This window comes from Eublepharis macularius, chromosome 14 (assembly GCF_028583425.1).
Source record: "Eublepharis macularius isolate TG4126 chromosome 14, MPM_Emac_v1.0, whole genome shotgun sequence".
NCBI lineage: Eukaryota > Metazoa > Chordata > Lepidosauria > Squamata > Eublepharidae > Eublepharis > Eublepharis macularius.
This window is the reverse complement of record NC_072803.1, coordinates 41525406-41543145: the sequence shown is the minus strand read 5'-3', so window position 1 is coordinate 41543145 and position 17740 is coordinate 41525406. Positions and strand designations below refer to the sequence as shown.

The 17740-nt window shown below is 45.1% G+C and overlaps 1 protein-coding gene across 3 annotated transcripts in view; it reads right to left on the bottom strand.

Annotated features, from left to right (window-relative positions):
• The window catches only part of STRBP (spermatid perinuclear RNA binding protein), a 95914-nt gene that overhangs the window by 32396 nt on the left and 45778 nt on the right, over nt 1-17740 (bottom strand). For 2 of the 3 annotated variants that reach the window (XM_054997818.1, XM_054997819.1), the window contains exons 7-12: nt 13836-13980; nt 5175-5269; nt 4609-4704; nt 3714-3825; nt 2464-2561; nt 1633-1744 (exon numbers count right to left, since the gene is read on the bottom strand). In XM_054997818.1, the coding sequence (XP_054853793.1) occupies nt 1633-1744; nt 2464-2561; nt 3714-3825; nt 4609-4704; nt 5175-5269; nt 13836-13980 (658 nt within the window). The remainder of the gene's footprint in view (nt 1-1632; nt 1745-2463; nt 2562-3713; nt 3826-4608; nt 4705-5174; nt 5270-13835; nt 13981-17740) is intronic. The other variant, XM_054997820.1, reaches the window with a different exon arrangement.

Sequence of the window (17740 nt, the reverse complement as noted above, 5' to 3'; positions counted from 1 at the left end):
CTTTATCTCTGGTACGCATACAGTAAGTCCATCACAGAGAACTCTGAGATAAACTCCATGCAGCTCTAACAACGTTCTTGAAGGAGGGAACTAAGAAGCAGAACCCCTAATTAGGGACACCATCCAGGATGAGCTGCAACCTCCACTGCAGTTCTCCCATATGTTCCAGAGCAAAACTTACTGAAAAGCTAACAGTGAAGTATCAGCTCAGTTACTTAACTGATTTCACTGGAGTATGACTTTAATATTTGTTAAGTTCTGAGCTTGTAGGGTGGGGCAAACTAGTGCCTGTCTAGTGCCTGGCACATGAGTAATCATTTCTCTCTTTTTTTAACACTCACATTCAGCAACAGATAAGAGTAGATGGTGATGGACCCATGAACCATAACAGAAACAGAGGGACAAAGAGCTCATTTTCCTTAGCTGCTGGGTTTAATGAACTTACACAAGGATTTGCATAGTTGAATGTCAGTTGGTCAGAGTGCAAGAAAGACGACCTGCCTCTCCCTTCTCTCCCAGTTTTTCTCGGGTACTGATAAAACCAAACCCAGCTTGAGAATCCTATTTGTGAGTCTATCAGGATGTAGCAAGCTAGTAACTCTGCTCTAAGCATCCCAATTTCAGCATCTATCAGGTACTGGGAAAGGGTGGGTGGGTGAGTAGAGGGAATTGGCTATCAACATAGCAACAAACTCCCCCATAATAGACAGTGTCACAAGATCAATGTGCTCACTTTAAAAATAAATGGCCAAGGCCATCTCCACTATTAAGAGTCAAGAAGCCATTCTCTCTCTGACAGTAGTGAGTACTGAAAGAGGCACTCTTTTAATTGCTAGAAAGCCCCACACACAAATAAGGCAGGGTGCCAAGATTCCGGTCCCCAGTAAGAGGTCAAAAACCAGAGGGATCTGGTTGGCACATGGTCACAAGGAAGTCCCCTCCTGAACCAAACATTCACATCCTCTAAAGGCAGCCTGCATCTGAAACTGCCTTCAGGAGGGTTACTCAATGAGAGGAGCTGTGGGATTGTTGATGCAACCATTGCAAATCACTCCATGACAGCTAGATCTGGTAGCCTTAACCATGAGTAACCAGCCTAGCAATGCCTGTTGTTTCCTGGCTGCAATTAGAGGCAACAGGAAAAACTTATGTTAGCAGTTTGCAGGGATTTTAATTTTGAAATCACAAAACTAGTTAAAGTTCATAAATGAAACCTGAATGGTCAGAGGAAACCACACTTTGGGGGAGGGGAGGAGGACAACGGGATTTCTTGTAATTTTTCATTTTAATTTATCATCCCATGCTCAAGGCAGCTTATTTAAAGATATACCTAAACACTAATGCCTTAAAATCTCAATTCAAATATCAGTAGAACAGAATAAAACAACAACAAGCTCTGTCTCCCGACCCTATCCCACAACAACAGTGAGATGTACTTTTACTGCATGTCCAATACATAGGTGCACTGTTGTTTGCATAAGCTGACGCCTAAACTTTGGGGCCACCATAAAAAAGTCCCTGCTCTTACTACTCATATTCCTACCAAAAGGAAAGCAGTTCAATGCTTAGTCTTGTTCTGAAGGGCATTCATTGAGGTTCTCTCACCAGTTTGTTTTGCCCCACGAGACCCACCTTCTTTGTCGGTTCCTGACCAGGAATATTTCTGGAACGACTTATTAGATGGGAGAGGGTCCATCTCCAGCACCTTATAGATCTGACCAAATGCTGACAGTCTCAATGCATGCTGCAAAAACAAGAACAGTTATGCTCAAGGGATCCTGTCCCAATACTCCTCCATATTCATGACAAAGATTGACCGAAAGCACTCTGAAAATAGCAGCCACAAGCAAAGAGCAAGAGAACATCCCATTTCTGAGCTGTCAACAAGAAACAGCTATGCTGCAGGCAAGAGGATGCAGTCATATAATGCCCTGCAAGGAAAGGACTTCAACTCTGTGAACAAATCAACTCAAGCACTGTGAGCCATGTCCCTGGGGCAAAAAGAAAGCCCACTGCAGGAGGGGATGGGCAAGGAAACTGGAGATATTGTACCTATCCCTGCCTGCCCGCTTCCTCTCCCAAAGAAGAGATACAGCTGTCTACATAAATAACAGACAGATGAAAGCCAAGGCAGGATAATGGTTACAGTACTGGATTAAGACTTGGGAGACGAAGGATTAAATCCCTACTTGGCCATGAAACTCAAAGAGCAACCTTGGGTCAGCCTCTCTCAGCCTAACTGACCTTACACGGTCGTAGTGAAGATAAAAGACATGGAAACTGGTATGGAAGAAACATGAAAGATTAGATAGGAATCTTCATTTCATAAAAGGGGCATTTGTAAGATGCACATTGTGAGGACATGCACTAAGGACAAAACTCACTGGCTTATTCTTATTACCATAGGAGATAGCCAAAGGGATGCTTGAAACCTCCTTGTCTTAAGCTGCAGGAATATTTTACCTGGGCACTATGGGTAATGGCTTCTCGTTGTTGAACAGTCAAGTTGGACAAGGCATCTGTCGGCTCCCGCTCACAGGGGTCATGTACGCCAGGCCCACCTACAGGGCAAGAAAGCAGGATAATTCAGGTTAATATGGAGGCCATAACTCATTTCTTCCTCACAGGGCTGTCGTGATGAGATAACTCTGCGGCACTAAAATTAATATGATTCATGAATAAATGATGGCCCCTGAAAAACGTTTCTGGAATGCCATGTGGAGGCCAGCCAAACCCAGTTCCTGCCGACCATTAGGAAGCTGGTTCTAAACTTTTGTTCCACCAAACATTTAAGATGATTCTTTGTTGCCAAACCTCTGATTTTATTGATTAATTATTTTTACACAGTTTGTACATTATGGCATTTTAAGTTGTTGAAATGGTTTTTAATCTTTTGTGCACTGCAACAAAGCAGAAAGCAGGGATAAAACTGGTAGGAGGATAGCTAAAGTAGCAGCTACGCTAAAAGACCTGTGTTTCAAAGTTGTTGCATTTTCCTGAGAGACCAGGTGACTGCTTCAGGTGACTACATCTAAACCCCTCACTCCTACTGCTTGGAGAAGTGAGTAAACAAGCTTGTCCCACTCCTTATCCTTCCCTGCAGAAGAAAGTAAGGTCTGGACTAGAGACTCATGTAAGTACTGAGGCACTGAAAACACCATGGGGCCTCAGTTTGTACCTGGTGCATACTGCTAAGCACAACTCTCATATCCTCCCTTCCCCACCCCCCATTTTATTATTTGATGGCACACCAGCATCTTCATAGTTGATGCAAGAGCTTTTCTGATTGGGACAAAAAAGGCTGCCTACCCCTGGTCTGAACAGAAGACAATATGTCTCATGGAAGATCAAATGCCTCCTAGCTCAGCTACCTTGGGGGACTTTGCGTAAGTCAACCTCTCTCGGTTCAGTCCCCTACCTGTGAAATGGGAACAACTAGCAATCTCCACCCAATGGCTGTGAGGACAAACAAAATTAATATAAAGACATCTTATCTAACAGAAATAATGCGAGCGTGCTCTTGCCTATATTCACAGATCTTTAAGCACACAAGCCTGTGTGTCTTATAAAGACAATGAAATAGCCTTCAATCAGTCTGTGCTTGAAGAAAAACTGTGAAGGAAGCCGTTCTTAAACTGCAGTACCAGAAATAAACAGGCTGGCACACACCAGAAGCTATACATGTATGCACACAATTGCTGGGCAGCCCTTACCAGGTAACAGGATTCCCGAAGCCAAACACTCCATCACTCGCCTCAGAGCTTCGCCGGCACCCAAAGGTCTATTGCATGTGCCGATCGCTTTCTCGCATATAAGCTCCAGGGGCTATAAGACATTTGGATTGTGGTCAGTGCTGATGTCACCAATGGGGGAAGCCAACACTGTTCTGTATCACATTTGTTAAAATCAACTCTACCACAGAGGATGGAGACAACCAATACTGAGGCCTTGGAGGCTACATTTTATATGTCCTGTGTCTTGTTGGGTTGGGGGTACTGAGTGTGTGAACTACTGGGGCAACTGTACAGAAAGGTCGAACATTTGAAGGCTTAAGATGAGAGCTGCATATACTCCATTTTAATAAAAGTCAAGCAAACAAACCACTCTTGTGCACACACTCACACAGACACAAGGCCCTCAAAACGTGTGTTGCAATGACCTGCAGTATTTATCCACATGCGCTTCAGGCCAACGCATGCACTTCAGGCCAACACAGGCCAACACAGAGTATCATCTACAGACATTTCCCACCCAAGCTTCAGAACATCATCTACAGATATTTCCCACCCAAGTTCCAGTGAAGCAAACAGAAGCTGCATCAACTTCCATTTACTTCAATGAGACTTGCATGAGAAATCATCAGTAGATTGTTCTCAGTGCAGTATAACATAATCTACTTCCCCTAAGGACATTTTCCAGAGGCACATTCCCAGGGGAAATATGGAGTACCCCAACAGCAGTCTCTTCAGACTTCTTGTAATTAAGGAACAGACCCCAAATCCTTAATTGCAAGTCAATTCTGAACAGCATCCTTCTTTCACCTTTCTCCACAAGCATCACAAAACAATTTACCAAATGCTATTGGTTCCACTCTTTCCCAATACTCACCCATCCTTTAAGTGGTGCCCAAGTGGGGACTCTGTTGCACAAATCTCGCAGAATACGCAGCACAATTACACAGGACTTTAGTCCATTTGCCCTGGCCTAAAACAAACAGAACTGTTCCAATCCACCTGCAAAACACTCAGCCCAAACAACTCAAAAAAAACTTTTTTAGGGTCTTTTAAGAAAAATACACAGCGATTTTGGAAATAAGCCTTTTTGAAAAAAAGAAATTAGCATTTTAAAAAAAACATGTAAAATCAAAAGACAACAACAACGAAGTTACTCCCCCGCCCCTTCCAAAAAAGACAGAAAAGTGGAGAGGGGAAAATGTGCAGGCTTTAAAAAGAAGAAAACATCAGCGTTATGACATAGCTTCATAACCACACTAAATCAGCTGGCTTATCTGCCATCAACATTGGAGAAACCTGTGCTCATAAATCTGTAAACACTCAGTCATTGAGTAGAGAGGGATATCAATAAAGGCTAAACATTAAGGAGGAGGCATTTCAGGAGGCATCTCAAATTAAAAACCTTGCAAGGCTACGATAAGGTAAGAACAAAAAGCCAACCTGGAACCATTTGGCGTGCCGCAGAGATGCCAAAGCATCAAGGCATTTCTGCCTGTCCAGTAAGTCCGGAGGATCTTTCATCGCAACACTGTCTACTGGGGAAATGGGAATATAAGAAAACAAAAAGAAGAGACAGACACAGTTTGACCAAGGGGTTTCTGTCACAAGTACACAGAACAGTGGCAGCATGATGGGGAGTTAATAAGGCTCCCAGAATTTCTTGCTTTCCCCCCCGCAAAAGTATAAAATTTATTTTTAATTCAGCCATTTCCCCAATGGTAGTAAATATGCATAGATGCAAAAGAGGCGAAATTAAGGCATTTGTTCAATGGCTGGTCAGTCAGTCAATCTGGGATCTTATTAAAAAATGTAACACGTTTGGGACAGACAATATAAGGTGCAGCATTTTGCCTGATTCCTGCCAGTTTTAAGAAGTTTTCAGAGTTGATCAGCATATTTCAAAATGTTGAGCAGCATTCAGTTGCCAGAGACCGTCAGGGAGGGCATTGCCCTCCTGAATGCAATGCTAATTTTAAAATAATTTTAACATTTTAAGCGTTAAATCATACAATTTCTGTTCATATCCTGAAAGTCTCATTTTCCTCAACTTGCAATGATCAGATATTGTCAGAAACAATGCAGGGGCCAGGGAGCCCTGGGTGCTCAGAAATCTGAGAATGTTGCTCAAAAAATTTTTTTTCCTGTTAGCCCAAGCTTCAACCCAGAAGCAAGATGTTGCCAGACACCTCTGCTGAAATGTACACTCTGCTTCTAGGGAGTTACTTTTGAAACGATCAACAGTTTTTGCCTGTGGCAACTGGATTTATTTTGAAAGGGAAAATATTCAGAAACTACCACGCTATTTTAATAAATAAATATATGTGATTGCTGCTTCCGAGGTCTCAGAGAATCACAAGCGGAAAGAGCCATCTCATCACTTGTGAAAGGTTCCAGGTTCAATTTCCAGTTAAAAGTTATCTCTGGGAAAGACCCTTGCAATTGAGACCCTGGAGAGTCACTATCAATCTGTTTAGATACAACTGATGAATCAGTTTTCTGACTCAGTTCAAAGCAGTCTCATATACTCGATATAAAATGCAATCATCACTTAGTGGGTTGGGGGAGGCAACATTCTGAATCCCAACAGAAGCCTCTTCTAAACCAAGCCGAAAAGCCTACAGGCTCTGTCTCACCAGCAATCTGCAGGCAGCTTGTTAGAACACCAGATGTTCTTGGAGTTCTATTCTCTGGCACTCTCTCAAAACAATGATTTGCAAGGTAGTGCCTTTATCTACTTTTACTGTTGCAGAAAGATCTAAAGGTACGGAAATTAAAAGGAAGCCGAGTTTATAATCCTACCTACTAGGATGGCTGGGAGATGAAAGAGGGCCTTTCCCCCAGCAATTCCACAAGCAGTCCCACTTTGCAGTTTTAAAAACACTAAAACCATAAACAAGTGGAAGGATTTAAAATTAGCAGAGTGTAAACCTCAACGAGAAGCCGCATCTGTCTTGGCTTGTGTCCCTTGGCTTTGGTGTTGGCAAAGAAGCAGCAAAGTACTACACAATTATTGTCCAACCTCTATGAACTTTGCAGCAGATATTTGCATTGTTTGCATTACCCTCATCACCAGAATTGTAACAAGAAGCTTAATCTGTGCTACTCCCAATAAAAGCTGCAAAGTTGTAAATGGGATTAGCTGCTGAGTGGTTTATAAGCAAAAAAGAGGGCACTTTGGCAATTTTAGTTGCTGTTAGGGTTTTTCCCCCTCCCCACTTTTGTCAGCATCTTTTAGTCACTGCTGGAGGAAGGGTTGTGCCATTTGCATTCTTCAATAGTTAATCCACGATCTGTTGTGCGAAACAAAACATTTGATGTTGGGGGAGGGACAAAAGAAACATCTGCTTCAAGATCATGCTTTTGTACAAAACAGCAACCATCAATGAGTGAGTAGAATCTCTTTCAATAGTTAGGAAACAACAAGAGATTGACCGGCTGCAAGGCTGTCCTGCCAACCATGCAGAGATTTCGTGGCCCCCATCTCACAAGAAATTGTGCAACCAGTTAACCATTAAAGCCTACTGGCAAGGCAAGTGCAATCTTGGCATGCCAACAAATGAGAATTTTGCTCAAGTAAAATAGATCCTCCCTCTGTGCCTTAATGCATTACCCAGAGGAAGATAACCAATATGAAAGTGAAGGATCGACTTCCATGGTGCTTGTTCATTGTTAATAGAAGAGGCCACAGTGAAACATTAGAAAGGTCTTTTGAAAACAGCAAGGCCATTAAAAAGTTCAACCTCTGGGTGGTCTTGTGGTGGCATTCCCCTGCCACTGCAGACAGTCAATATGTGAGAATTAAGAATCACAGGGAAACGGAAAGATGGAGAGAAAAGAGGTAGCAAGGAGAAGTGGGTGGCTCATGGCATCAGGTGTCAGTTTTACCAATCCTCACTAGAATTGCTGTGTTGGTTCATGCTGTGCCTGCCAGTCATGATAAGGGGAACCATTTGTGAAAAGGCATTCCCATCTTCCCCACATTCAAGAAGCACAGGTAACATTATCCAAGTTACTCCACCTGGAGTGCGAGTTGAGAAAAAAAGGAGGTTGCAAATCACAATTTTAAAAAATCTGGACAGAATACCATTGTGTTGGACTGATTTTCAACTTTTAGCCATCTTCTGTGCTCATTCCCTGCCTGCCAACAGCAGCTAACTTTTCTGCTCGATAGCCGACACATGCCAACTCTCTAAGAGCAATGCAAAGGTGGGGCTCTCAGAGCTACAAGGCAAAGCAGGTTCTCTCTGCCAGCTTCCACCTGGCCAATTAAAATAGCTACCCTACTTTTGTGGACATGCTGCTCACTCATCACAAGATGGAAGGGAGATGGGGTCAAGAATTCCACATTTACAGCCAGAGGGTCTTTTCCTCTGTATCAGCTCATTCCAAACTCCCGCTCAACTCCTTAAATACCAGAAGCTGAACAAAGTTCAGGGTCTGATGTCCCAGGAGACTGATGGTGTAAACAGACTATTCCTTAATCTTAGAATTTGGAGGAGAGAGCTTGTGAGGAGCATGAGAATGGACTACTGGAATGCACAGATGGCTTTTTCATAGGGGGGACAAAAAAAACCCAAATCCATGTAATACCTTTTGGACAACCCAAATGACACAAAAATTGTTCCAGCTCACCAGAACTTTTCATCAGGCCAGATGTTACAAAATAAAAAAAACAGAGGGGGTGGGGGGAGAAGCAGATTTTCCAGGTCAAGATTTTAAGCCCTGGTCACCTTATTTCAAGGGGGGGCAGCAAAATCCATGGAAGATATTTAAGAAGAATAATTACTTCCCTGTTTGTGATAAAATGGACTTGTTTAGAGTATGGTTTCGAAAAGGAAGAGCATCAACTGTCATAATCATCTGGAATCTGTTTATCATCTTCTACTACAAATGTCAGAATAAAAATATTAATTTGCAGGAAGGGGAGAAGGTGACTTTCCTTGCTGGGAATCTCCCTTAGACCAAGGATTCCCTGGAAAGCACCCTGGTAACTGGCTGCCACCACTGACATATCTTGACTGATCCACTGAGATGGTGCCCTTCCAGTGCAGCACCAGAACTATAATGAATTATCAGTGTGAAAACCCTAGAAAATACTTTATAGCAAATAGGTAGCACCTATGCAATCTGGCACGTAGGGAAGAGATTCAATGTGCTGAGAGCTAGAATGGTACAGTGGCTAGAATGTCAGACTGGGATCCGGGAGACCCAGGTTCAAATCCCCACTCTGCCATGGGAGCTTGCTGAGTGACACAATCTCAGCCTAAGCTACCTCACAGAGTAGTTGAGGGAATAAGATGGAGCAGAGGAGAATTATGTAAGCCACCTTGGGTACCCACTGGGAAGAAAAGTAGAGTATAAATGAAGTAAATAAAAATAAATACTGTGACTGACTGCTTACAGTGTCCTTGTCTGTTTAAAAAAATTACACTTGAAAAAGAAACCCCAGGAAACTGACAACCAGAGCATGAACCTAAACACAGCAATTCCCAGAACACCAAAAACCGCTTGACACGCCCTCCCTCCCCACTCATTGGGTTAGAAGAGAAATTAGTTGACTAATCAGACCATACTGCAGGAAACCTTGGTCAGTTCCATGGGTTTGCTCCAAACACAGGACTCTAAGCAGGCTAGCAGCTACCAAAACAGAGGAGCTCAGATCTTGAACAGCAAATTGTGAAGAAACTGGCAGTCACACTGGTGAGGGGCAAGAAGAAGATGCCTATCATTATTCTCCCCCTTTGCTACAATATTTCTCCTCCCTGCTTGGCTTTTGCCTAGACTCCGTTTGAGCAGCCAGATCAGTTTCACAGCTCACCCTTTTCCAGTCTGAAACACCCTCCCACTCCCCCTTATTCATTCATTCATTCTCAGCCCTACACTCCCCTTTCTCTACTTCCCATACCTTCTTCTTCCAATCACAGCAGTTGCGGTGGGGGATTTTTTCCCCACTCTTAAAAAAGAACCCATGTAGTATAGTGTTTGGGGTGTCAAACTAGGATCTGAGAGACCCAGATTTAAATGTCCACCCTTGCTTGGGCCAATCAAACATCTTAGCCTAACCTACCACACAAGTTCGTTATGAGGCTAAGAGGAAAGATATGATGATTTATGCCACTTGCATCTCAATTAGGGAGAAAGGTCGAATATAGATGAATAAATAAATAGAATGATTATATAGAAGGGAAAACCCAACTCTAAAACCTTTGAGTGCATGTTTGACATGAGCGCATGCTGCCTGCCTTGGTTTATTTGCAAAGTTTACAGCTCTTGAGAAAGAGCTGACCTCTGCAAAAGTAAGAACACATGAGAATAAAACAATAAAAGTGAACTGATAAGTCAAAACATTACTCTTTTTTCTCTCTTACAAGCAGGCTTTACAGGGGTGCACCAGTTGGTGGTGTGTGTGTTTGTAAAAAAAACCCAATCTTAAACCCAGCACATGACATAGCCTGATACTATTTCAAAAGAGGTACTCTCTCTGACTTCTTGCATTGCCAGAGGCTTTTTACAAAGTCTGTTACTCCTCTGACAAGCATACAATGCAGGGGTTTCCCTATTGGTCAAGAATTAAATTTCAGGTTGCCATTGACAACCCTATTTGTGAACTTCTGCAACGGTGTGATATTCTGCAAGTGGCTTTAAGCCCACAACTCTGACTGGGTTGAGTCACATCTGCTCTATGCCACCTACTCTCCATAACTACTTCCCTTATACCTCTCAGTCATCACTCTTTTAAGAAAGTTCCTTTTGCTGTTCTCTGTCAAAGATACTTTTCTCCTCCAAAACACTATGCGAAGAATTAAAAAATCTCTCCAAATCCTTGATGTGCTTCATCTCCCCCTCCCCCTATTCTCCCAACAAGGCAAAGAAAAACTGACCAACATTTCTGACAGTGATGGCAGTGTAATGTGGGGGGGGGAGCAAGGTACGTGTGGCAAGTCTAGAAATGGGGAGAGAGGAACCAGGAAGGGAGAATCCCTCATCCAAACGGGATCCAGCTGCCTCAACAGTCATGACAGAGTGGCGCCAGTTGGTCAAAAGTCTGACATCGTTCAAAGTCTAAATTTTTTCTGCACATGTGTGTGTAGAGAAAGTTTGGGAAACAGAGGCAGAAATGAACATCATAAAGATTAGGATTTTTTTTTAAAGAGAAGAAAGAAGATGACGACACAGGAGCCCTATGGAACGTCCTTGGCTGTGTTGCTGGTTTTCCTTTAACGATGAAGAAACATCCTCCGCGGATACCTTTTCATGTGGCTGAACAGCAAAGTAGAAGCACGTAACGGGAGAAGGAACATAGGGAGGAACTAGAGAGGTAGAGTTTCGTAAAAGACAGCGTATGCCCAGAACATTATGTGCAACAATTTCAGGAGGAAATTTTAGCTGTTAAGTCCATCTCTGCCCTGCATGTGTGTGTTCTTTGCTTAAAGACAAATGCCTCAATAATTAGTACGAGAGGGAGGAAACCCTCACTGGGGCTGCAATTTGAATTGGAGAGAGTGGGCGTGGGCTGCTGTTGCTTTTCCAGCCATCAGATTATTTAGACAGTGTTAGCCAAAAAGCAAACCTACTAGGTATTTATTAACCAGCATCTAAAGCTTTAAAAATAGAGAATAAATTAATACTGGAGCTCATTCAGTGTGACAAAGTCCAGACTGCTCTTGGAGTCCCCCCTCCACCACTTTTAAAAATGTGCATCTCTGGGCAGGTATAAAAGCAGAAGCTCAGCTATGAGATCCTCTCCTCCAGAGTCCACAGTGAAAAAAACATCGGAGTGGCACAAGAACACAGCTGTTACTTGCCTTTGAAAACAACCACAGTCACAGAGATGGGACCAACTGACAGCCAGTGTGCACAACACGTTTGCTCAGAAGCAGTGGCACCCACCCACTGCAGTTCAGCTTATTTTGTTTATGTCCTTCATACCCTGCTTTTCTCCTCAATGGGCACTCAAAGTGACATGCATCCTTCTCCTCTCCCATTTTATCCTCACAACAACCTGTGTTATAGGGTTAGGCTGAGAGAGAATGACTGGCCCAAGGTCACCAAGCAAGCTTCCATAGCAGGGTAGGGATTTGAACTTGGGTCTCCCAGATCCTAGTCTGACATGCCAACCTTACATCATCTGGACTGCAGCACGACAACTAACACCCTTCTGGCTTTCCCACCTTGACAAAATTATCACAAAGCTGGAAAAGGCGGGGGGGGGGGGGAGAATTAAAATGATCAAGCGGTTGGAGCACCTCCTCTAGGGTGAAAGGCTAAAGTGTTCAGGGGGTTAGTTATGGGAAAAAACTAAATGAGGGACACAATAGAATTTTATAAAAGTATGCAGGGGGTGGACAAAGTAGATAGAGAACTTTGTCGCTATCTCTCAGCCTAGTAGGGTTTTTAATGAAGTTGACTGGCAGTAGTTTCAGGAGAGACAAAAGGAATTATTCCTTCACACAATTATTCCTTAAATTAACTTGTGGAACTCACAGCTATGAGATATAGGTGCAGACACTTGCTTAAATGGCTTTAAAAGGGAATTAGACAAATTCATTTGGGAAAGGTCCACCAACAGTGATTGGCCTTGATGGCTAAATGAGAGCTGAGCATGGTATAGTGTTTACGAAGAATAAGATCTGGGAGACTCTGGTTCAAATACCCATGCTGCCATGGTAGTTTGCTGGATGACCAGATATTCTCTGACATCCTAACCTACTTCACAGGGTAGCTGTGAGGATAAAATGGTGGGGAGAACAATGCTGTAAGTAGCTTTGGGTCCCCCACTGGGAAGAGAAGGTAAGTATAAATATCTGAAAAAGAAATTGATGGAGGCAGTAGACCTCTGAATGCCAACTTCTGGGGTAAGTCGCAGCAGAAAGAGGCTTTGACCTCTGCACCCCTGGCTTCCAGGCTTCTGGGGCTAGGTGCTTGGCCACTGTGGAAAACAGGACGCTGAACCAGCTAGATCTTCTGTCTGATCCAACAGGGCTCCTCTAGTATTCTAAACCTGAGCATGTGCACTTCAGGAAGTGTTTCGATAACTAAAGGGGGCATCTCACAAACTTATCGACTGTCATTCCCTAGCATGTTCACCAGTGGTAAGTACAAACTGCCTTCAGGTGACCATGCTAGCAAACATCTTGTGCACTGGAACAGAACCAACTTTTTCATTTTTTTTCTTCCTTTGGGATCATCAATGCATTTGCAAATAGCGTGAGTATATACATTGAGGAGAGGGGGCTGATCAAAATGTGAAATCTTATTTGCCAAATTGCTGCCACTCAGCTCCGGAGCAAAATCTGTTTACTGAGCAACTCAAGAGAGCTATTGCCATGCCATTCACCATTCTGTCCCCAGCTGTGGCAATATTTTATATTCCAGAGGACGAAGTCTTGTTGGTGTTGGTAGGGAATCTTTAATGTTACATTTTATCGGGAGGGAAAATCTCTCCAGATCCTATTAGATCAAAGTTAATGAATCAGAATTGATGCCACAAGAACCTGGAAACTCTCTTTTCTTCCTGAACGTGCTAGGGAGACTAGCCTTTGGCATAAGCCTTAATCTCCTTCCTAGATGAAATGATCCCTAAGCCCACATAACTAAAGGGAATGCTTATTCTTTCCCCCATTCATCCTTGCCTCCACCTTCTATCCGATTTTAGACAGTAACCTCCCTGAGGCAGAGACCACTCTTCTTGTATTCTGTAAAGTACATGCACACAAATGACACTATAGAAACAGTAGCAATTATTCCAAAATAATCAACATTTCTAGAAGTTGGAATAGACTCTGACTGGCCTCTAATGATGGGAAAAGGAGTATCAGCAACTCGCTAGCCCAGAGTGATAGAACATCTCCCAAGGAAGACCAAAGCTGATCCTCTCAACAGTAGGGATGAACTGGGGGAATGAACAGATGTGGTCTTGTGCCACTCACTTCAAATGGTACAGGATACATTCCAGTTGGTTCTGGGATCCCTGTGGCTATTGTCTCTGTAGGCTACAGTAATTTTCTGATAGCCCAAGAAGAATGGAAACTCCTTTGTCCATATGTCACAAGGAGGAAAACATTATCAAAACGAAAGGCATGGAAGAACTCATCTTAATACCTCCGTTCTTCTTCTCGGCTTCATCTCGGATTAGGGGAGAGGTTAGGGTCACCTTGAGTGTTAGTGGAAGCTCCTTTGTGCTACGGATGATGATGGCCGCCTCATCCACATGATGCTCAACTTGATATTTTTCCTCTGTGAGTTTCTGAAACAGTTCAGAAGTGCTTAGTTGAGCAGCCCCGACATACCAATGCAAACGCTTTACTTCACTGACAGGAAACACCATTAGGGCACCTAAATTGAAGATTCCTCCCCAACACTGCTGGTTCTACAAGTTATCACAAAGCTTTCTTATTGTCCTTTAGCTTTTAGTCTTTTGAGTGTGTTTTGGGTCAACCCAATTCTCTTCCTTCCAGCTGTATAGTCTATTGATAACGGACCTTTGGACACTTACCGTGAAGGGTCCTTCTCCTCTGAGTGCAGGAGGACATCTTGGGTTGTTTCCTTTTGCCCAATCAGGGAGGCAGGAAGTCAAAAAAATAGCTCTTCCTCTTCCTCTTGGAGCCTAGGAACGCCCCCTTGTTCCAGTTCTGGTGACTCCACAAAGCAGTAGAAGAAAAAACTATCAAATACTAGAACTTTCAAGAAGAAAAAACTTGCACCCGACCCGAAAAAGGAAAAAACTTAGTCAGTGTGCAGAACTATGTTAAGTAAAAAACAGTGAGAAAAAACGACTGCGGCATGTTGAGAGTGGAAGGAGAGACAGAAAATTCCAGCCGGAAAGGTGTCGTTTATAAGGAAGTATCAGAGAGGAGTAACAGGAGACGGGGGAGCCTGGGAGGGGCAAGATGTCCTCCTGCACTCAGAGGAGAAGGACCCTTCACGGTAAGTGTCCAAAGGTCCGTTCTCCCTCTGAGGCGGAGGACATCTTGGGTACTCCCAAAGCAGTTAGTCTTCTCCGGGTGGGAGAGGCTCCCCGTCGAACATCACGTGCTGGAGAACTCTCCTTCCGAAGGCAGCGTCCGCTGAATTGAAAATGTTCATTTTGTAGTGTCTGACAAATGTGGAAATTGATGACCAGGTGGCTGCCTTGCAAACCTCTTCCACGGAGGCGTCCTTGAGGAATGCTGCGTTAGTTGCCGCGCTTCTTGCCGAATGAGCAGTAATTCCCTGAGGCACTTCTCTGTTGCACGCCTTGTACGCTTCCGTGATGCAGGACCGAATGTTCCTCCCAATGGCTGCCGAGGACATCTTTTTCCCTTGGTTGGGAGGAGAAATATTGATGAAGAGCGAGTCGGAACACCTGATAGATTCAGTCCTAGATAGGTACGACTTGAGGACTCTACGAACGTCGAGGGTATGCCAGTCCCTTTCCTTAGGATGAGAAGGGTTAGGGCAGAAAGATGGCAGATTGATCTCCTGAGCCCTATGGAATCTGGAACAGGATTTGGGAACAAAGGTGGGGTCAGTCCTGAGAACCACTTTATCCCGGTGAAAAATGCACAGGTTGGGCTTGATTGACAGAGCCCCCAGTTCCGAGATCCGCCTCGCTGACGTGACAGCTACCAGGAAAATAGTCTTGATGGTTAGCCATCTCAAGGAAATTGAATGGAGAGGTTCAAACGGGGGCCTGGTTAAGGCCGATAAGACAACGTGAAGCCTCCAAGTAGGGAAACGATGAACAACTGGGGGGCTTAGCAAGGTCGCACCCCTGAGGAAGCGTTGGATGTGAGGATGCCGGGAGAGTCGACAACCTTCCAGGACAGGAAAGACCGAAGACAGAGCCGCTACCTGCTTGCGGAGAGTGGCCGGCTTGAGTCCAGCTTCCAGGCCCTGCTGGAGAAAGTCCAGGATCATAACGATGGATGGGCGCAGAGGATTAACCTTCTTCCTCCTAGCCCAGCGAGCGAAGGCCTTCCAGGTGGTGTTATATAGCCTAATAGTTGATTTCTTCCTAGACGCCAGGAGGGTAAGGATCACCTGCGGAGGGTACCTCAATCTGGTAAGGTACTGCCTCTCAATCTCCACGTGGTCAGACACATCCATTCTGGATGGGGATGCCACACCGGGCCCTGATGCAGAAGATCTGGTACCGTTGGTAGCTGCATCGGAGGGGAAATCGTCAGTGCCTGTATCGTGGAGAACCAGGGTCTCCGAGGCCACCATGGAGCCACTAGGATTACCTCCGCTTGACGTTCCGCTATCCGCCGTAGAAGTTTGGGAAGAACCGGGATCGGTGGAAAGGCGTACAGTAGCCCCTTGGGCCACCGAGTAGAGAGAGCGTCTATCCCTTCTGCCTGGGGGTACAGGAACCTGGAGAGAAACCTCGGAACTTGACAGTTCGCAGGAGTGGCAAACAGGTCCATGATCGGTGTCCCGAAACGTTCCGCAATCATATGGAAAACCTCCTTCTTGAGTGTCCACTCCCCTGGGTGGATGGACTGCCTGCTGAGCCAGTCCGCTTGAATGTTGGTCACGCCCCTGATGTGTTCGGCTTGCAGAGAGAGGAGATTGGCTTCCGCCCAGTGTAAGATCTTCATGGCCTCTCTGTGCAGCTTGGGGGACCGAGTGCCCCCCTGATGGTTGATATATGCCTTGGCTGAGACGTTGTCGGTTCGTACCAGAACATCCTTGCCGACGAGGTCTTGGCTGAAGAAAGCGAGAGCAAGGCGAATGGCTCTGACTTCCAGGAGATTGATTGGCAGGACAGTCTCTTCCGGAGACCACGTACCCTGAGCAGGTCGGTTTTTCAGAACTGCCCCCCAGCCGGTGAGACTGGCATCGGTGAATAGTTGCAGCCTGGGAGGATTGAGGAACGACTTCCCCCACCGCAGGTTGGGTGCTGAGGTCCACCATCTGAGGCTGGACTTGACCTTCAAGGGCACTGTGAGTTGTCGATCGCATCTTAGTGCAATAAGAGATTGGAACGGTCTGAGGAAGGACACGAGTTCCCGTGTGTGCAGACGGCCCCAGTCCAGGGCCTCGCAGTTCGCTACGAGGGTTCCCATCAACTTGGAGAGCGACATCAGAGAAACGGAGCTGCGGCTCAGCACCAGAGCGGTCATCTCCTTGGTTTTCTGGATCTTCTCCGGTAGTAGGTAAAAACGACCCTTCCTGGTGTCGACCAACATTCCTAGATGAAGCAGTCTTTGAGAAGGCTGAAGAGAACATTTTGATAAGTTGATCAAGAAACCGTGCGCTTGCAGGTAGAGAACCGTGGTCTGTGTGTCGGCCGCCACCTTTTCCCTGGAGCTTGCTCTGAGTAGCAGGTCGTCTAAGTAGGGATGTATATGAATCCCCCTCTCCCGCAGTCGAACGATGGGGTTGATCAGGATCTTGGAGAACAACCTGGGAGCTGTGGCAAGTCCGAATGGGAGGGCTTTGAACTGAAGGTGGAGACCATTCACATGAAACCTCAGGAATCTGCGATGGGCCTGATGAACCGGAATGTGTAAGTATGCCTCTGTGAGGTCTATGGAGGTGAGGAATTCTTTGGGTCGTAGTGACTCCGCGATAGATCTTAGAGTCTCCATGCGAAAGTGCCTCAGCTTTATGAAACGGTTTACGAACTTTAAGTCCAAAATGGCCCTCCAGTCTCCGTTTCTTTTTGGCACGGTGAAGAATAGGGAGTAAACACCGGAGCCTTGCTCTTGACGAGGTACAGGTTCGACTGCTTGGATGTTCAGGAGATGTTGTACCGCGTTTAAGGTGATGGATCTCCTTTGAGGGTTTCGGCGTAGGGGGGATGACAGAAAGCGATCCGGTGGGTGCGACTTGAACTCTATGGAGTAACCCTTTGAGATTACTTCCAGTGTCCAGGCATCCGCCTTGGAGTCCACCCAGGATTGGAGAAAGAACTGTAGTCTTCCCCCCACCGGAAGCGGCCGTGAGTCAGGACTTCTGAGTTTTGGAGTCGAAGTCCTGCCTTTCCCCTCGTTGTTGGTGTTGTCTGTTAGACCTGAAAC